The 19,592-nt window shown below is 33.7% G+C and overlaps 1 protein-coding gene across 1 annotated transcript; it reads right to left on the bottom strand.

Annotated features, from left to right (window-relative positions):
- Positions 1-4,464: 4,464 nt before the first annotated feature.
- LOC106456996 (sex peptide receptor-like) lies at positions 4,465-6,075 on the bottom strand. Its single transcript, XM_013916382.1, has one exon. The coding sequence runs from the start codon at positions 6,073-6,075 to the stop codon at positions 4,465-4,467; it is 1,611 nt and encodes a 536-aa protein (XP_013771836.1).
- Between the last annotated feature and the right edge of the window lie 13,517 nt (positions 6,076-19,592).

Here is a 19,592-nt window from a genome sequence, read left to right as displayed (position 1 = left end):
TTAAAGTTGCTCACTGTTTATAGTGCTTGATTATCGTGTAACAATTTCGCGTTCGAATCCCAAGAGAGTTAGAATTTTATGTTCATCTCTTTTTATTTTTATATATTTGATATTTACAGCAAATTCTTTTCATATCATTATAGATAAAATCAGAGATTTGAAATTAACATTGGTTAACATTCGAATTAAAAGATGACATGTTTACAGTATCAAACCTTCTAAGCTTTACATTTCAATTGAACAAATTTAACACCATCTATGAAATAAATTATAAACTAAAATTTTGAATAAAACTGGAAATAGCCGACAACTGGAGAAAGAAAGAAAACGAACCTTAGCAGCAGAAAGAACAAAAAGATTAATGGCATGACAAAATCAAGAACGTTTAGAAAAATTAGGATAATTGAACCATTGATACAGTCAAACAAAGCTACCTGAAGAAACAAAAGCAAAAAAACAAAAACAAATTGATGCTGAAAGACATACAGATAGGTTCTGCACCCCCTATTTCTCACCCGTCCGTTGAAAGGCAGATCAGCTAAAATATAATAAAACGCGACGTAGACGACTTTTACCACTGGTAATTGTTTTCGCAGATTCTCTCTTTTTACAAAACACCAATCTTTATTTATCATGGGTGGAGTATGCTATGACTTGTTGATTAAATATAAGTAGAGAGCGTTCAAATGGGATTACGGCATCTACTATGTGGGTGTGTTCGTTTGTTAATATTCCTTATGTTTAGCCAATATGCAATAACATGAAAGCTGAAATATAATTACATGATAATTTTCTAAATTTAAATGTACTGCAATTTCTACGGACATATAAGCAATATATTTCTACACGCTATTAACTCACGAGGGACTGTCGTATGATATATCATACATAAAATATACCAAGTTTGAGGTCCTCCCATACTTATATTTTATGATTTGTGAAAAATATTTTTAGTGTAAAGGTGATATAGAGCGTTTAATGTTATTTTACTCTTAGAGAATGTATGTAGTCTTTTATTTTACATCATCAAGGGAATTTGATGAAGATGACATCCAGGAAATATTTCCTTTTGGACCGAAGGTAATATTTTATAACTAATGTTATAGCTATATGAAATGTTAAAACTAAATTTTCTTGGTATAATAATCAGACTTGTGGGACACTTCAGCAAATATGTGGTGTCTCCTAATTTATTTGTTGTTGAGATAAAATAACTTTAAAAGGGTCATATGAAATTTCACACGATAGACATTCGCAGATGCACAATTGGCCTAACTTTTCAAGCACCTTGACTTATGTTGCTGCATTTTTCATATCTACTGATTACTTTTGTACTATTACCTTTATAACAGCCTTAGGTGGTTTGATAGACATGTTATCTAATATGGCTTCATATTTTCCAGGAGAATATTTTGGAACACTAGGAGACACTCAATTACTTTTGGAGTTTGCCAACCAATATTGCTCTAATATTGGTGATAGTATTAACACTATTGGTGTTATACTTGTACCTTCTACTTGGCAACTGGACTCTAATATAGATGATGCACTACACGAGGTCTTAGATATTCCAGAAAACAACTCCCACTGTATTGGAAAGAAAACTCTTGCCCAACGTGCACTGCAGAAATTACTTTGCAGATGAAAGGACATGGATTTTGTAAGTTAGGCAAGTTCTAACTACTTTTGAAAGTATCATTATTGGACACTTTCTTAATTTTCATTTTTTTAATGTTTTAGTTTCTTAATGATATAATATAGATCTATAATACAATATTAATTATTAGATGTTTCTAAGTTCTTTATCTTCCATTTCTGTCACCAGCTCTCGGGTTCCTGTTCAACAAGACACCAGTGTTCCAGGGTCTCCTACATCTATTTGCTGCAGAGCCTTCAAGAAAGACTGTTAAACAGCATCTTTTCATGCAACAAAACCTGGTTTTGTGTGGCACAGACAGAAAATTCACAAAAAAACTCCACATGATGCAATTCAAAAACTTTCATCAGATGACATTTTTCCACTGTTCATTATGCCCAATAGAGTTCGGATCCGATATTCAGTAGGACTGTGAAATATCTGTATAAAGTCCTTGAGATTCTATTCTTATCTGGCTATTTACAACTGCCAAACAAAACCTTATACTGCGCACTTGAGTCTGACGCGAAAATTTCTGCAGTTCTTAATGTTATGTCTAGAGATAGATCCTCAAGAATCTTAAAATATCTACATTTTAAAGATAACGCCTTCTTTGTTCCCAACGATAGAACAAGCAACGTAAGACCTTTGTTAGAATATCTAAGTAACAAGTTCCCATCCTTTTGTCATCCCATCCCAAACACTTTGAGCTTGGGAGAAGCTACAGAACATTGTTTGGTCACCACATTTTGAAGCAATTTATTTGAGGAAAGTCAATAAAGTTTGGATTTAAGTTATGGCATCTCTGTACTCCAGGAGGTTATTAGATGAAGTTGAAGTTGTATGAAGGCAAAGAGCAGAAAAAAGACGGTGTCGCACTTGAAAGCTCAGTTATCCAAAATGTAGTTTTTGGCTTTGTTTCACCAGATAGCTAGGATTTACTGAAAATTTCTTTACATCGCTGCCCCTACAACAACAACGACAATCTAACAGTATCAAACGTACTGGAACTATACTATCTGATCGTCTAAAGAATGCTCCAAATGAAGGGACTAAGAAAGAAAAGGGAGTTATCCTGGTGTTCTGAAAGAAAAAGCCAATGGAATGACCATAGTTAGGTAGCATGACAACAGCCAGATCACTAATGCCACCAACTATACTGATAATTTGGTACTTGCCAAAACAACTTACAAGCATTACAGTGCAGTATCAAAAAAACATGGTGGATGTGATTCTACCTTCTATTATTGCAAAGCACAATAAAGGAATAGGTGGAGTTGATTTTTTGATCAAATTCGCGCGAGGTACCGTGTACCGATTTCAATCAAAACTAGTACTGACAAATAGTGCATTTTTGTGTGAATGGTGCTGTTGTAAATGCTTGGCAAGCAAATAGCATATTTCCTCTGGAGTTTACTAGACAAACTGTTCTTTCACTTTTAGCTGCTTCTCATATTCCAAGAGCTAGAGCTGTTTGTCCCACAAGAGGAAGCTAAGTGCTCCAAGAAGTCCGTACAGAAACCTAACACAACGCCATTGTGCCAAGTATATCTGATCTTCACATTGACTGTTTTGTGTAATATCACACAAGTTGAAGTTAACCATTACTGAACATCATCTTAATGATATGCATAAAACTCACAAGTACCACTTTGTTTCATACAATATACATTACTAATGTGTTAGCTTAAGGTATATATAAAAGTAGTTACAAATTGTATAACCTGTTCTTATATAGATAGGTCGTATTATTTTCTTAAATATAAGTAAGATATGCTGGAATAAGTTTAATCTGCTTTGATGTAACTAGTGAGATCCAGGATTATTAAACATACTAAATAGTACAAATGCTGAAAAATATAATTTTAAATAAAAAAAATAATGATAGTGCTTTTAAATGTACCTGACCTTTTCCCCTAAAATCTCTAACATATTTATTCAAAAACCCTATTTTTGACCCTACGAAAGACTACTGTGTGGTATATCATACGTTAGAAAAACTAGATTATTTTCGTCCAAAACCTTTGAGATTTTTCACACCACATGTTTTATTGATGCCTTCAAATGTATATGAAAATGTAGTGTTTATCCAGTTTGGATCAAGGTTCAGTCTTTAGTGGGTTAACACCTTTGATCTTATTATGATTTACGTATTTTACAATACACGTAATAAAAATACTATATAATAGTATTTCTGTTTTTCTTTTAAAGCAGAAGGCATAATAGGATCTAAAGACAGTCTTTTTAGATAATAATAAGCATAATTTAAATACCTCAATAGATATATAGTCGTTTTGAAAAGTCCTTACAAGTTAAAATAACACTATCTGATTAAACCTTTTTGTCAAAAACATGTGTAGTTGCTTTTTTGAGATTCGTATTTTGTTACCTCAGTTTCATGCTTTATCGATCCACTAGATTATCGCATACACATCTCAGAGTATAGTTAGTTTACATCAAAACAAGCACCTTAACTTCATATTTCATTTACACACATATACATAGATTCATAACTTGTAATTAAAGTATAATTTTATAATAATTTAACTGATATGTATACGGTTATAGCCACCATGCTAACTTTTGTATTAATCATCCGATGAAGTCTCACCTCCAAGTCTTCCTCTTACTTATAAATTATAATGCACAGTTTGTGCACATTTTGATGAAACACCATATAATTTTACCTCTGGATATACATCACAAAACAAAATTTTATGCTTGCTCAGCCTTTGGCCATATTCATTCTTTTATGCATGAAAATTATATCAATTCAAAAATCGACAATTCATTTTCTGAGGGTTGGCAGCGGAAACTACAACCATACGCTACACTGAAGACTCCACATTTACTGATAGCTCACCGTCTGGTGTGACTGTGATAACAAAATCGTTATATGGTTGTATCCTTGTGGTGCTATCAACAGAACTTGCTTTGTTTTCGCTTTGGCTTGATGACATCTGCTGCCAATGTTCATTAAATCCTGTTGAAAACATTTCTTGTTTCGGTTGCTCGTCTTCATAGTCGTGAAATTCTGTACTCTTCAGTTGAAAAACTTCTAAGTAATTGTTTCCTCCAGATCTCCAGATTTTTTTACAAGAGGCGCCCAAAAAGTCCTCTTTGTGCATTTGAATTTCTCGGAAAGATTCAGACAATATCGGCCTGTGTCTGCTCACAAGTTTGCTGAGTTTGGGACGCAGAAGCATGGTGTTTCTGGACCATTGTGGACTTTCATTGGCGTTACTGTAAGTGGTTCTCTGGTACACAGATTGTAAACCTACCAGTTTGCTTTTTATACATGGACAGAAAGCTAGAAGAAATGTCCGTCGGTATTTTTGACTAAGTAAACAATACAAGATAAAGTTTCCGGCTGCATTGATGCACACCAAAAAATTGAAGATATTTCCTAGGCCAAGAAGAAGAGCCTCTTTGTTGGTATGAGGATAAACTGTGTGTAACGACGTATATACTAGAATTGCTGCAGTTGGAAGCTGACAGATGAAAAATAATAATACTACAGCGATCAACATGACAGTAATCCTATTTTCTTGCTGTAAAGAGTCGCGAGTTTCCCTTTGTCGAGTCATGGTATTTCGCTGTATTTTGGAAAGATGTACTGACCTAATCAGGAAAGAATTAAATATAGAGAGAAGGAAAAGCGGAATAAAGATGAATAAAATTGCAGTCATCGTGTAATAAACAGTTTTATAGATATTGTTATTTCCGAAATCTGAGAAATTCATGGTCATTTTCGTTTCATTAGTCTTATCGTCCGTGATTTCAACGACGGTCCACTCAAAAGGTGTTGGTAGAGTTAAGAAAAAACAGATTAATGACACAAATACAATAACCTTCTTTGCTCTAGTCTCTGTGCAGAAGACTTTACCTCTGATCGGGTGACAGACTGCAATATACCTTTCTATTGTAAATGTCACCGTTAACCAAACTGATGTATTGCTACAAGCATCTGTCAACATAATTGCGAATGGTCGAATATGCCAGTAGATAAAATAATGAGGATCCTGTATCCCCGGATAATGTGCTAAAGAAAGAACGAAAACACAAATGAGGTAAAGCATGTCAAAAATAGCCAAAGCTGCCAAATAACTGTTGGTAGATGAACGCATACGTCTTCTGGTCATTATTACTATTGTCACTGTATTTCCGATTAATCCAATGATTAGTATCATAGGAACAAGAACGCGCTGAACCCAGAAACGACTCTGCTCTCGGAATACTTCGAGTTCTTTATCTACCACGTTCTCGATTTCTTGACTATCTGATAAATTTGAAGTGATCAATGTGGGGTCGGAAGTAGTCAAAAATCTGTTGCTGCAATTGTAGAAAGCGCATTTTGTGTCGTTAAACGGGCAGTTATAAAAATGCAACCATACGCCGTAGTTTGAGCAGTTTGCTGAACGTAATGTTTGGGAGATCATTTTGTTTGTCAAAATAATTCGTGGAATTAAGTTCCGTCACTAAAAAACGTCTCTCAAGGGACAACCTTAAACTGATATTAGAGGGAAAATCTATTAATTCTTCGAGTTCTGTAGATCTGAAAGAAATAATAATAATATAACGAGTTAGTCAGATCAGTAAGAATTTATTTATTACCAAGATAAATATCTCTAGGACAAATTCTTAAGCATATAATTAGAAAGATTATGTTATTAGTACTTTCAAGTTTTAAACAAAAGTTACTAAACACAGTAATATGAATAAGGAAGTGTTTTATTGATAGTAGAACATGTAGTATATTCCAACATCAATAATACTCTTCCTTATGTTTATAAACCGTTGTTTGCCTACCTATTATTATATTAGCATAATGTGCTTCCTTACTCAAGTTGAGTAAATGCGGTGATGGAACTAAGATGGTAGACTGTAAACCAAATAAAGCGACTTTTATACAATTGCACGAGCTTATTGCCTTTCCGACAATGCGAAATGAAGTAACCAGATGTATAACAACAAACTCATGGATCATTAAACATCTAGTCTGCAAGTATACATTAAACATCTAGTCTGCAAGTATACTTATTTTCACTATTTTATCACAAACTTAAAGTTCTGAAAAACTTAAATAGTAAATTACGAATGTAAATCATAATGGAACTTTTCGTTCAGACATGTGATTAAAAAAGATAAAGAAATTGGTGCTTTTTGTTTGTGAAAAACTAAAACGTTTCAGATACTGTTCGTTTTAAATTTAAAGCGTGCTCCATATGAAGATTAAACACTGATTTTTTTAAACTTAAACTTTGGATTCTGTTCAATTTTCATGTATTAGCAACTCATCTCACACTCTTTCATTGTACGTGTTAATAAAGAGTAAAAGTCTCTCTCTCTATTAGACTCTAACAGTAGCAATGGTTTTTTGTTTGTTTGTTTAATTCCAAGAAATATAAAGGTACGATTATTTTTAACAATATAGTTATTAGATTGCAGTTAAAGTTTTACGTTATTTTATTGCAATAGTTAAGAAATGCGTGAAAATTATGTTGCAAGACTAGGAATTCTAAACTGAAAACAGATCCCTGAACGTTCATTTAAGACGGTTATTTATTTTAAAAAATACAATTTAAAATACAATATAGATTATATATTTCTATTTGTACTGATGTTTGGTGTTACGCATCTTAATCAATAAAGTTTCATTAATAAAATAAGTAAGTTGTATTTTTCAAAGTTTATTTATAATATACAGTCTGAGAAAAACTACCTTTTCCTCATTTTAAGTTTTTTTTTTTTCATTATATGCTTCGAATTCTTTAAAGCACGCTTCAGTTCAGTATGGAAAACATTTTCAGATTATAGTCCAATAAACATGAAAGGTCCTTTCCAGTTTAAAGTTAATGCGATGCAAAGTGCTTAGATATCACACAAAGATGATTGTTTTTTGTTTTGAATTTCGCGCAAAGCTACACGAGGGCTATCTGCGCTAGCCGTCCCTAATTTAGCAGTGTAAGACTAGAGGGAAGGCAGCTAGTCATCACCACCCACCGCCAACTCTTGGGCTACTATTTTACTAACGAATAGTGGGATTGACCGTCACATTATAACGCCCCCACGGCATGTTTGGTGTGACAGGGATTCGAACCCGCGATCTTCAGATTGCGAGTCGAGTGCCTTAACCACCTGGCCATGCCGGGCCGCACAAAGATGAAACAGAAGCTTTGGTTATTTAATTATAATATAATACAAATGTATATACTCAGTGCATAGGTGGGGTTATTGAGAAAAACCAATCAGCATTATGAAACAAAGTTACTTTTTATTCCTCAAAACCAAGGATAAAATACTGAACACAAACTCGAAACAGAATTGTAGTGAATCCCCGACGGAGCTACGACAGTAACTAACAGTTTTAATATATTTTTATTCTGTATTTTAAAAACTTTAAAGTCTCTGTTCCGATCTGTTTTTAATAGTTTGCTTATATGCAATATAGTGATATTTTGGTATTCAAAGTATCTACTATTCATCACATTATCGTAAACCATGGCTTACTTTTTAAGATCTTCCCGAACATAAGTTTTTATTCAATATTTTATATATAGCTTCAATTTCAGAACGTACGTACAATACGGATTTTCTAATATAGACCAGAAAAAGTACAATCTGTAATATATGTTTAGTGAATTCATTTATGGATAAAAGAAACCAACCAATATAGATATAAGCTGATTGTTGGGCTCTTACCATTACCGTATTTGGTATTCTCATAAAATAAGATAAAAACAATTTTTCCCAAGAGTGAATAAGATAGGTTTGCAGGATAATATAATATTCGATCAAGATATTCATGGGGAAAAATGATATACTGAGCACAATAGTATTAAAACACAGCGAACAATCTGCATTATTCAAACACAAAGTGTGCTTTATTTACTGAAGAGTAAGATTCAAATTGGTTCTCTCTCAAGATTTGTTCCAGGCTTAATCAGAATTTCATTACTTACACAGATACCTCGGCTACTTTCATAACCCAAAATGCCCGGAATGATATTTCATCAAATCCAAAAATATTTTTTTCCAAATATAGTGGTTTCGCGGAGAGTTTAGACCTCAAAGATAGGAACTTTCATCAGTAAGCATGCAAATATGCACCTTCATTTCAAGTAACCCCAATATGGTCCGTCGATGAAAGCCGAGGGCTTTTCTTGTAAAAGTTAAGGATTCGAATCCAACCTCCATCCAATTACTTTTTTATCGATTTTTTGATAAAACTTGTACAAAACTTATTTACTATGGAAAATAAAATACTTTTTAATGTATTTTATTCCAGGCGTTTTGGGGGGTAACAGTTGCCAAGATATCTGTGTTAGTTAAGTTGGTAACGGAAACTTACCTGGTGTGGCTTGCGCTAACTCACGTGACTGGTCTTTCCCATCGAAACATAATTGAGGTCACAAGCTCAAGGTATCACCTGACTGCCAATAGAAAAAATGGTTGTTTAACTTCATATATTATACATACAGCTATCTTTTCTACAGAAAGACAAAAAAATATGTTACTTCACATAGATGACATGAAACAAAAGGCAGTTACAGCAGCAGTAACTGAACGACTTTATGTTATGTGGAAACTGCACGTACACCTGCATACATAAAGGTTTTTCAAATGTTCCTAAATTAAAATGGAAACGTAGAACATGTATGGTTTGCCTAGATACCGCACACACATATATACATACAAATACATGCTGGTGAGATCAATAAAATATCTTTATTAGTGCTTAGCAGTTATCACTTTTGTAATTCGATTCGATTATTGAATGGATAACTGTAAATAATCCCGATTACGATTACGGTTATCGATTATTCTAGTTAGATCATTTAAAAAATAAATAGCGTGTCGATAAAAGATGTTGGTTTAGAGGTGATCGAATAGAGAATACCATACGAAAGTCCAATAACTTAACGTATTGATTTATCATTTCTTATTTTTTAGTGCATAGAGTAACATCAAGAATGTTGTTGTTTTTCTTGTAAGCCCTGTAGATGCGAGATAAGATAACGATGAGAGCAATGGTTCTGATGCTTCTTTGTGAGTGAGCATGCAAACCGTGTTTAGTTTTTATACACCAATCGAATCAAAATAGCTATTAAGTAATCGTATAAATTCGACACTGATGTTTATTTTAATAATCAAAACCTAATCGAAATTATGATTAATCACTCAAAACTAATCGTTATTGAATATAATTGAGGCGGGAGTTGATACTGAATCCCTGAATAATAATGATTATTACTGCAGCTGGAACTATCAGCAAGCCTAGAATTATAAGTGATAGTTACACAAACATGATTTAATGCGAAATTCTGAATTATTACTGAATATTACTGAAGATAATGTTACCATCTTTTTCTAGAATACTGTTGTTAAAGTTAATATTACATGAAGTTCACTGTAACGAATGTTGGTACTAAGCTCAAGATTATTGTTGAATGCTAATGAGACCGTAATAAATACTAAGTTCGTTGAATTATGAATAAGTACTAAATTTATTATTATTAATAATGAATGCCACTGAAGCAAAATACTACTGTGAGAATTATCAATGGACGTCTCTTAAGAGGGGGAGGGGTAAGTATTAAATTCAAGAGCACTGATGCGTAAGCTAGTCTTATGTTCAAGACTAAAACTGATTACCACCAAAACCGGAGTTAGTAGTGAGCTCAGAATTGCCATTAAATGTCACAGAAAACCGTGTTTTCTATCCTGAGGTCCATCTTTGAAAAATTTTATGTTAAAACGACTTCTATTAAAAGATTGAAATGGTTCCTAAATAAAGTTTGGTCAGATATTTTAATCATACATGTTACAGTATTGAAAGTTCAGCGGGGTGTATTTATTAAAGATTGATGATAAATAGGATTGAGATATGGTCTTCAAAGTAGCAGTAATTTTTATTAGTTAAAAAATAAAGTTAACTATAATCACCTATAACACTGTTACTTTACTTTCAGTTTTATCCTGTATTGACAATAAAGTAACACTGTTAATTAACATCCATTCTTGATAGAGTAAGTATGAATTTCCGAGGTTAAGTTCTAGCAAACTTAAAGCAAGCATCCATGCACATGCCCCCTCCCTCAACAACAACAAAAAAGCACGCACACGCAAAGAAGTTTTTTTGGTTAAATGCCAATGGTCGTGTCACTATGATAAATTTACTATAATGATATTGAAACTAACTATACAAAAGATCTTTATGGCCTGAAATTGGAAACTATTGTAAGCCATAATATTCAATTACAATAAAATTAAGTAGGGTTTAACGTCAGGCGTTAACCAAAATCATAATGAGTTAAATATATCTTTACAGTTTTAAAAACAAAAAGTAGTTGTGTGGTTTCATATGTGGTTTGGCATCAATACATAGTTTTAGTTCCTTTTTGGATAAGAAGTGACACCACATTAATGATGGAAACAAAAGTTTTAGTCTACTTCTCAAACTCAATTGTATTATATTGAATTTTTCTATTTCACTTTAAGCTACTTTGATTTATAATAAATTATTGCAAATAAGTAAAATAAGTATATTGCATTTTCAATTGTAAATAATTAAAGTATTTTGAAAATGAATTATTAATAGTTAGAAAGTTCCTTCTTTCTCTTTTCCCACTCATCTTTTCTAATTATTTTATTAGTGCCTGAAGGTTTAACATATATTGGCTAACCGACAGTAACCAGTATTTGCTCAATAAGAACCCTTTTAGAAGACATAATTAAGCTAAGTGAAAATTAATGTTTCATGACATGCTGTCCCTTTAAAGGTTTTAGTTAACTTATCCAAAAAACAGTTACTAGAAAAAGCATGATTATATGAATATTATAAAATATTTTTAAATATTGTTATACAGAGAGTTGGATACGCTATTACAGTAAAACATTTTGAATACGCAAATCACAAGGCGCGTATTTGAAAGTAAAAGCCGTTTAGATATCTGTCTAGATATATATATATATTTGGTTAGCTTTACATTTATTTTAATGAAATCGAATTTAGCAATATCACTTCAATTTTTGTAACTGTAGGTTGGTTAAATGTTTATGAATTATTTAGCAATACTTTTTAACTCGGTTCTGATATAAGAAGAAAATTGATATAGAAATTGAATACACCATATTAAAATGATATTGAATATCCAAACCAACAAGCTACGTTTTTTTTCTGAAGTTTCTTTTGGGTTGAGCTATCCCTAATTTAGCAGTGATAGACTAGAGGGAAGGCAGTTGGCCAACACCACCCACTGCCAACTCTTGGGCTACTCGTTTACCAACGAATAGTGGGATTGATCGTCACATTATAATGCCCTCACGGCTGAAAGAGCGATCATGTTATTGATCCGCGACTCTCAGCTTGCGAGTGAAACGCCTTAACTTCTAGACCATGCCAGGTCAACAAAGCACTTAAGAAAAACAGCCGATATAAATTTGTGGTGGAGTCGAATGTATCAGAACAGTTAACATTATTTAGATTCGTAAGTAGTGTGATGCTACCAGAAATTGATCACTTTGGGAAAGATATCTAACAGCTCTTCTCAATGTAAAATATCCATACACTCAGACTATAAACATCTGTGAAGATTGGGGATTTAGAGTTTCCATGTCGACACTTTGTAGCAATGAAAAACAAAGGAATTTGAATAAACTTGGGTCATCAGGACCACCTCAAAAGAGACTTGCAACAAGTCATACACCAGCAGTGGTAAAGAAAATGCTACATTTTGAAACAGGTGAGAATCTTTTTTTTTGACACACTTTTTTTTCCCACCTAAGGTATTTTTGATTAGATAATACATGCTTGAAGTGACACTTAATACTAACAAGTCATTTATTTCATATAAAACCGATAAAAGAGTCTAAAGGATAAGGTTTGTATATTATTAAGCAGAACACCACACAATGGGTTGTCTGTGCAACGCTTACTGCGACGTCGAATGCCATTTTTTTTTGCGTTATAAGCTTTCGGGTTTATTGAGCCACCGATGGGCAAAGAATAAGGAAAAATGCACAGTACGTATATATATATATAAACATACATGAACAGAACTTGTATCCCTTTTCATATCAAAATAAATGTTTATTCATAATTATTAGAGTCTACTTCTTCTGAGTTGGTAGGGATCACCTGTGAGTAAAAAGTTCTGAATAAAAATGTGTAGATGGCCACGCAACCCATATGAGTGGAGGTCCCACAAAATACCATACCTCCACGTAGTGTTGTAAGCCTTCTCAACATTGAAGAAAACAGAAACAAGATGTTCCCTCTTGAGAAAGGCTTCCTTGATTGAGGTTTCAAGTCGAATCAGGTGGTCCACGGTGGAGTACTGTCGAAGGAACCAACACTGAGTGGGCGAGAGGAGGTTGTATATTCGAGGAACCAAACACGACAAGCATTAACCATCTTCTCTAAGACCTTACAGAGACAGCTAGTCAAAGCAATTGGACAATAATTAGAAGGAATCTTGGGATCCTTCCCAGACTTAGAGAAAGGGAGGAAAATAGCCTGGCTCTAAGCATCAGGTAAAACGTTTTCCTGCCAGATCTGGTTAAAAACAACTAGTATAATAACAAGATAGGCAGGATAGAGATGGTGCAGCATCTCATAGTGAACATCATCAGGTCCGACCAATGTACTGCCAGACCAATGAAGAACAAGTTCGAGTTCACCAGTGTTAGGCGGCGATTATACTCATAGAGACGATCGGCCCAAGAGGAAAGAGGTGATCGCTCTGCCCGAGACTTGATGGCCAAAAAGGCAAGAGAAGAAACAGAAGTGCTGGATGCACGAGAAAAGCTCTCAACGAGAGTATAAGCGATGTTCTGTACATCAGCAACTTCCTGGCCATTGGAGAGCAAGATGGAAAGGAGATGGGAAGAATACCTCTCATTGACCTTTCGTATCTTCTCTCATATGACTTTGGAACTGGTAGAAGAGATGCTAGTTGTAAACTTAATCCAAGACTCCTTTTGGCTTTGACGTCTGACCTGCTGAGCATGGGCCTGGGCCCGCTGGAAAGTGATGTAGTTGTAAAGAGTGGGATACCTGCAAAAAGTACCCCAGGTACGTTTCTGAGCCTTCTATACCTACTTGCAGGCTGGAGACCACCGTGTACGAGGATACCATGAGAAACGTGTCGAGGTTTTAGATATAGAATGAAACGCTTCTTGAATGACTTAATTAGTTACTGCCTCCACACAGTCGTCAATAGATGTAAGACTAATGACAGCAGGATCAAGTTCCAAGAGAAAGGTGAAAGAGAGCCAGTTAGACTGATCCAATGCCCACAGTGGCATTCGGGACGAGTGGCACCAACCACGGCCAATCTCCCTCTAAACGATAGGAAAATTATTACTGCCTAATGGGCCACTGTCAACCCTCCAAGAAAAGCAAAAGAAAAGTGAAGGGGAGCAGATAGATCAATGGCAGTAAAAGACTGACTAGGTGCATAAGAATAAGTATAAGAACCAGTATTAAAGAGAGAAAGGTTGTTATCCGAGAGCATACACTCTACGGATCGACCCCTCCCATCAATATCAGCCCCACTCCAGGGAGGATTGTGTCCATTAAAGTCTCCTAGGATTAAAAAGGGAGATAGCAACTGTTCAATGAGAGCATCAAGGTCTGATTGATCATACGTCTCTCCAGAATAAAGTTAAAAAGTGATAAACTGGTTATAATAAACACTAACCAATATTGTTAATAAAGTAGAAAAAAGATGTAATATAATACACCTTACCAACTGAATACAAAAGTACTATCAATTAGCTCTCCACCGTGCCAAAAGAACTTATGTCAGACATGAAAACGATATCATATAAAATATTTTGGTAAACCAAGTCTTTTGAAACTTTTAACGTATCTCACATAGCGGTAAGTCCTCCGATGGGACAGCGGTAAGTTTACGGAATTACAGCTCTAAAATTCGGGAATATATTCACCATGATTGACAAGACTATGGATAGTCTATTGTGTAATTTTGCGCTGAAAGAAACAAACGCATTAAACACGTTAAGGATAAATATAAGCTGAAGTTTAATATGTCGAATACGTTGAACATAAGAACAACAAAAAATTTACAAAACGAACCTAAAATTCAATCAATTACTAGTCTGTTTTTCAATGCTAATATTGTAATGTACAGATTATTTTGGTACATTGCATTGTCAATCCTTTTCTAACTGATGAGAGAACTAAAGGCATGAATATTTGAAAAAACAACAACATTACTTCTTACTAAACATTATTAAAATTATTTTCTAGCTCCAAAAATGAATGATTAATGACATACATGAAAATGTTCCTTTCTCAGCATTTCTGAAAACAAAAGGATATTTCGAGTTCATCAATACATATTTTATTTAATTGTTTCTTCATAATAGAGTAAGGAGCTTTTAAAATATGGTTGTATTTAAAACTAAAAACCTCATATTTATGCAAACTTTATTTTTCAAACTAAATAGATGTACTATAATATGTATAGCAAGAATAATCTTTACTGTAAAACCATAAAATGTAAATTATTAATCTAAATTAATTGCTCTTATAATTTCTATAGTAATTTACTTAATTTTTACTGCAAATATATATATATATATATATAAGCTTTAAATGCTTAATTATAAATAATTGTTGTTCAAAACTACAACAAAAAAGTTTCTATAGTTGATAAATATATTTTAAACATAAATTTATCACGTAAAGAGTTAACATTCAAGCACTCATTATCTTATAAATATGCTCACAAAACTCAATATTAATCAACCATGATGATAAAAGTAAATGATTACATAAACTGTATACAAATTCACCATAAACTCTAAAACATCATGAGGTTTTACATTAAAAGAATATCCAAATTTTTTTAGTATGATCACATAAACAGGTACTTTCCTTATAAAAAATAAAAAGTGTTACTCGCACCTCTAAGAAAGTTAAATTATCCACCTATTCATATCTATAAAACTTGAGGCAATTACTATATATATATATGAGAATTCCTTCAGGGTTGATCAAAGATGCATCTTCATTTGCAAAAACTATTCAAATTCTTAAGAATGTATGTTAAATACAATCAAATTCTGGCCCAGAAACGAAGTATGCAACTGCCTGCCTTGACAGACGTAAGACGTATCAGACTGACACAAGATTAATAGAGTTCAGAATAAAGGTAAAAATTCACAATTAAACCATGTGATCTGATAGAATCAATTGTTAAAATGGAAACATTAATAGCTGTACATTTCAGGTTACATGTACAACTATTTTTTAGAAAAATCACTCTCAACCCCAAAGGAGTAATTTAAAAAGACAGAAAAAGAAGAAATTGTTATAATATACATATATATGTATATATAATTTAGATAATTGTTAAATTTTAGATTTAAAATTTTCCAATAATTACGAAACGAAAAATTACTCACGATGATTCACAAATGACAAGAATTATTGCCTGGAAAGTTTGCAAATTTAAGGTAATTATGGTACTCGAATCAATAGCACAATATTATTTATTTTTTATTGTACTAAGTAATAGCACATTTATTACTGTAAATTATTTATCCACAACTACATAGATGATCGTACAGTAATTATAATAAGGTACGTCACAATTTGAACACTTAAATACATCATTCTGGACCCAATTAATATAGGCCAATCAAATTTCCAAATAGTCTATTTACACCTTCCACTCGAAGCCTGCAAGACTGTTGAGGCGTGATGAGACCTTGGCATTTACCACTTGTTTTTCGTCTATACATGCTTTTCAGTTTTTCTTTGATATTTTTCTGTCAGTTGAGCACTTTCTACTTTCTTCTGGGCTTATTTTGAAGAAGCACCTGAAGAGCAAGAAATGTTATTGATGTTTCAGCAAACGCTTCCTCAATACACATTTTCTTTATGTATATGTATAAGTTCTTACTTCAGTTATTTACTTTTCAATAAAAAATCACATAAATGTGAGCAAATACCAATTAATAAATTTAAATCAGTGCATGCCTTCAGTAGTCATAGTATGCCATTTGATCAAACTAGATGTTTTGCAAATTAGAAAAGGGCACAAACCTTTGAAGAAACTCCAGAATTGCTGCAGCTTCTGGTTGGTATTGTATGTTGTATACATAATAAGACGCGAACAGTGTGACCAAGACATATACGAAGGCAGGCATGTTGACAGTAGCTGGTTCTCTTACAACTTTTCCTTCTATGGAGACCATTCATCTACTAGTTGTAAAGAAAGAGCTACCTGGAAACATTGATCAATAATTTATCAATAAAAAATATTAAAGTGGAATATTATAGCCTACAACTAAAAACTTATATCACTGCAATAGTTATACACGAATATATATATATTCAAAATAAATTAACTATTTCAATTAGCATGATTAAGGGGTTGGGTGGAGGAAGGGGGTTGGGTTGCACCAAGAAAAGCCCTGCATGTTTTTCGGGGCCTTACCTTTAATAACAAGTATGTCATCTGGAAACAAAATTAAAATTTTAAATATGACGAGTTGTTGTTATGAAATTTTAAATAATCTGAATACAATTTTTCACTTTAAGATCTTTGACCAAGGTAGCGGCTACACAAAAGTGATTTACACACACATCTTTCAAAACGATGAAAGGATCTTCATCCTCGCTGAAGTATGCCATCAGAAAGGATACGACGGCTGCCTCCTTGGATACATACTGCATACTGTTAGCAGTTATCTATCCTAGCGATGCCTGTAACTCCTCCTTGTTGGATTGTCCACGATTAATAAAGTAGCTTAGAAGTGAGCAAGCAGATATCGAGATAATGTCAATAATGGTCAGTTGTATAGCAGTTCCCTCAATTTAAGAGGAGATAAAAAGTTAATCTGCTTTCTTTGGAGATAGTAGGTTGCACTCATCAGCTATGTTGAAAGTGCAGTTGCATATTCTTAAGCTCTCCGCTTTTCTTTTCTAAGCTATCTTCTGATTCATTCTCTGGCCATACATATCAGTGGAACACCCAGAATTTCGTCTTTCCATGGATGTATCAGCACCTCCAGGCTTCCTCCCTCGTGCCAGGGTATTATTTCTATTGAGATGCTCAATTCTTATCTTGAGCTGTCTTGTGAGGAAGTTGTAACCACTACCTAATATTTCATCATTGTCAGTCCTGTCCATAAAATATGTAGAAGCTTCCACGCAACAGTGACACAATCCTTTGTGTTGGGATTAATGTGGTGGATACACATAGCGTCCACCACAATTCTTACCAACTTCCGTCGATCTGCAGCATTGGGTCGCTTGCTTTATTGTAGAGCAAACTTCAGACCTGCTGGCAATTTGTCTATTGGCAACTCGAAAAAACTATGGCCAAAAGGTTGATGGTGATAAAATCAGCGATGAGGATTGGGAGCATGGTGACTGAAGAGGTAGCTGTTGAAGCTCCTGGAAACTGTGATTTACTGAATTTGGTGAAGCAGTGAAATTTACTGCAGATGAAGATGGCCTGATTACTGTAGATTAAGATGACATGTCTGGTGTCAGGTATTTTGAAGCTGTAAAACAAATGACAAAAATATAATAATCTATTTTTATTACTTGTTATTAATTGCACAAAAAGAGAACAAGAGCATGTGGTACAAATGCTCGTCTGTTCTAAATATATATTACAATTTTAAATTGAAAAATGAACTTACCACCTTCTTTCCAAGCTGTCATCAGCTTTCTTGTTTGGATGGGTTTTAGGATATCTAGGAGGTCGCTTTCTTATACATAATGTAGATAATTTCTAGATTGTACCCCTTCCTCTTGTAGCTTCTGACACACCTGTTCCAAGACATCCTCTAGAAGATTTGGCAAGGCTGCGTGCACAGTTTGCCACTCCGTTTTGTTGATCATGTCAGGTCTTTTCAACAGACAGAATGATGAAGTGACAACAATGATTAACTGTTTACTTGATAATCTGGTAGCGGATTATGATCTAGCAAGTTGTCTAACAGGACACACATATATACTGGATTTTCTAATTGGTGTTTTAAATGATATAGGCCCAGGTCTAACAAATACATTGACTGAAATTTCCTCAAGACAAGATAAACACTCGAATTTGAAAACGCTAGTGAGAGGACAATTTTTCCAAAGACTACATCATCACCAACAAATGTAATAGGAACAAACATACACTTTTTGTATACAATACCTTTGTAGGTGACAGTATTGCATACAACTGTATTGTGATCTGTAAAATGAAAACATTTCACAGCCCCTGTGATACTTTTGTAGTACACATTCTGATGAAATTGATGAAATTCTATTCGATTTTCAGCTTGAATAATTGGAGGAAACAAATCATCAGTATTCATATATGATTGTAAAAGTTGATGTCTCTCTACCAAAGTACTGCACAATTTTTTTAAATTGTGAAACTCTCTTGCACATTGTTCAAAGTAAGTATGCTTGCTTTCAAACCTTAAGTTCGACAGTCTTATAAGTGACCCAAATTTAAGATTGAATACTAATATAATGGTGTCATCCTGTTGTTTGAAAGTGTATATTTCTGCCATGAAAATAATCTTCAATCTCAACTTTAACCTGTGCTACCTGATCTGCAGAAATTTTTGGTGCACATATCATGTTGACAATATTTCTTAGTTGAAGATATAAATTTCATTCTTAATGTTTTGTCACCAATGAGCAATGGCAAAAATCGAAGCAAACACCAGTCTTGCACAGCATGTCCTCCTAACTTCTCAACGTTTAGATTCACTCTACAGGGTTTATTGTTTGTATTACTACCCAAGTGTTTGAACCGACCTATTGCTCTGTTGAGATATTCATATGTGAAAAATTTCTTTTCATTTGCAGTAACCACTCATTCAAATAAATAATGGCCTAAGTGTGGTGGCCAGCCTGGTTGGCATACATGGAAATGCATTAATATGTTGAACCCAGAGTCAAATTTTATTC

This window comes from Limulus polyphemus, unplaced genomic scaffold, assembly GCF_000517525.1.
Source record: "Limulus polyphemus unplaced genomic scaffold, Limulus_polyphemus-2.1.2 Scaffold279, whole genome shotgun sequence".
NCBI lineage: Eukaryota > Metazoa > Arthropoda > Merostomata > Xiphosura > Limulidae > Limulus > Limulus polyphemus.
This window is presented reverse-complemented; position numbering and strand designations above follow the sequence as displayed.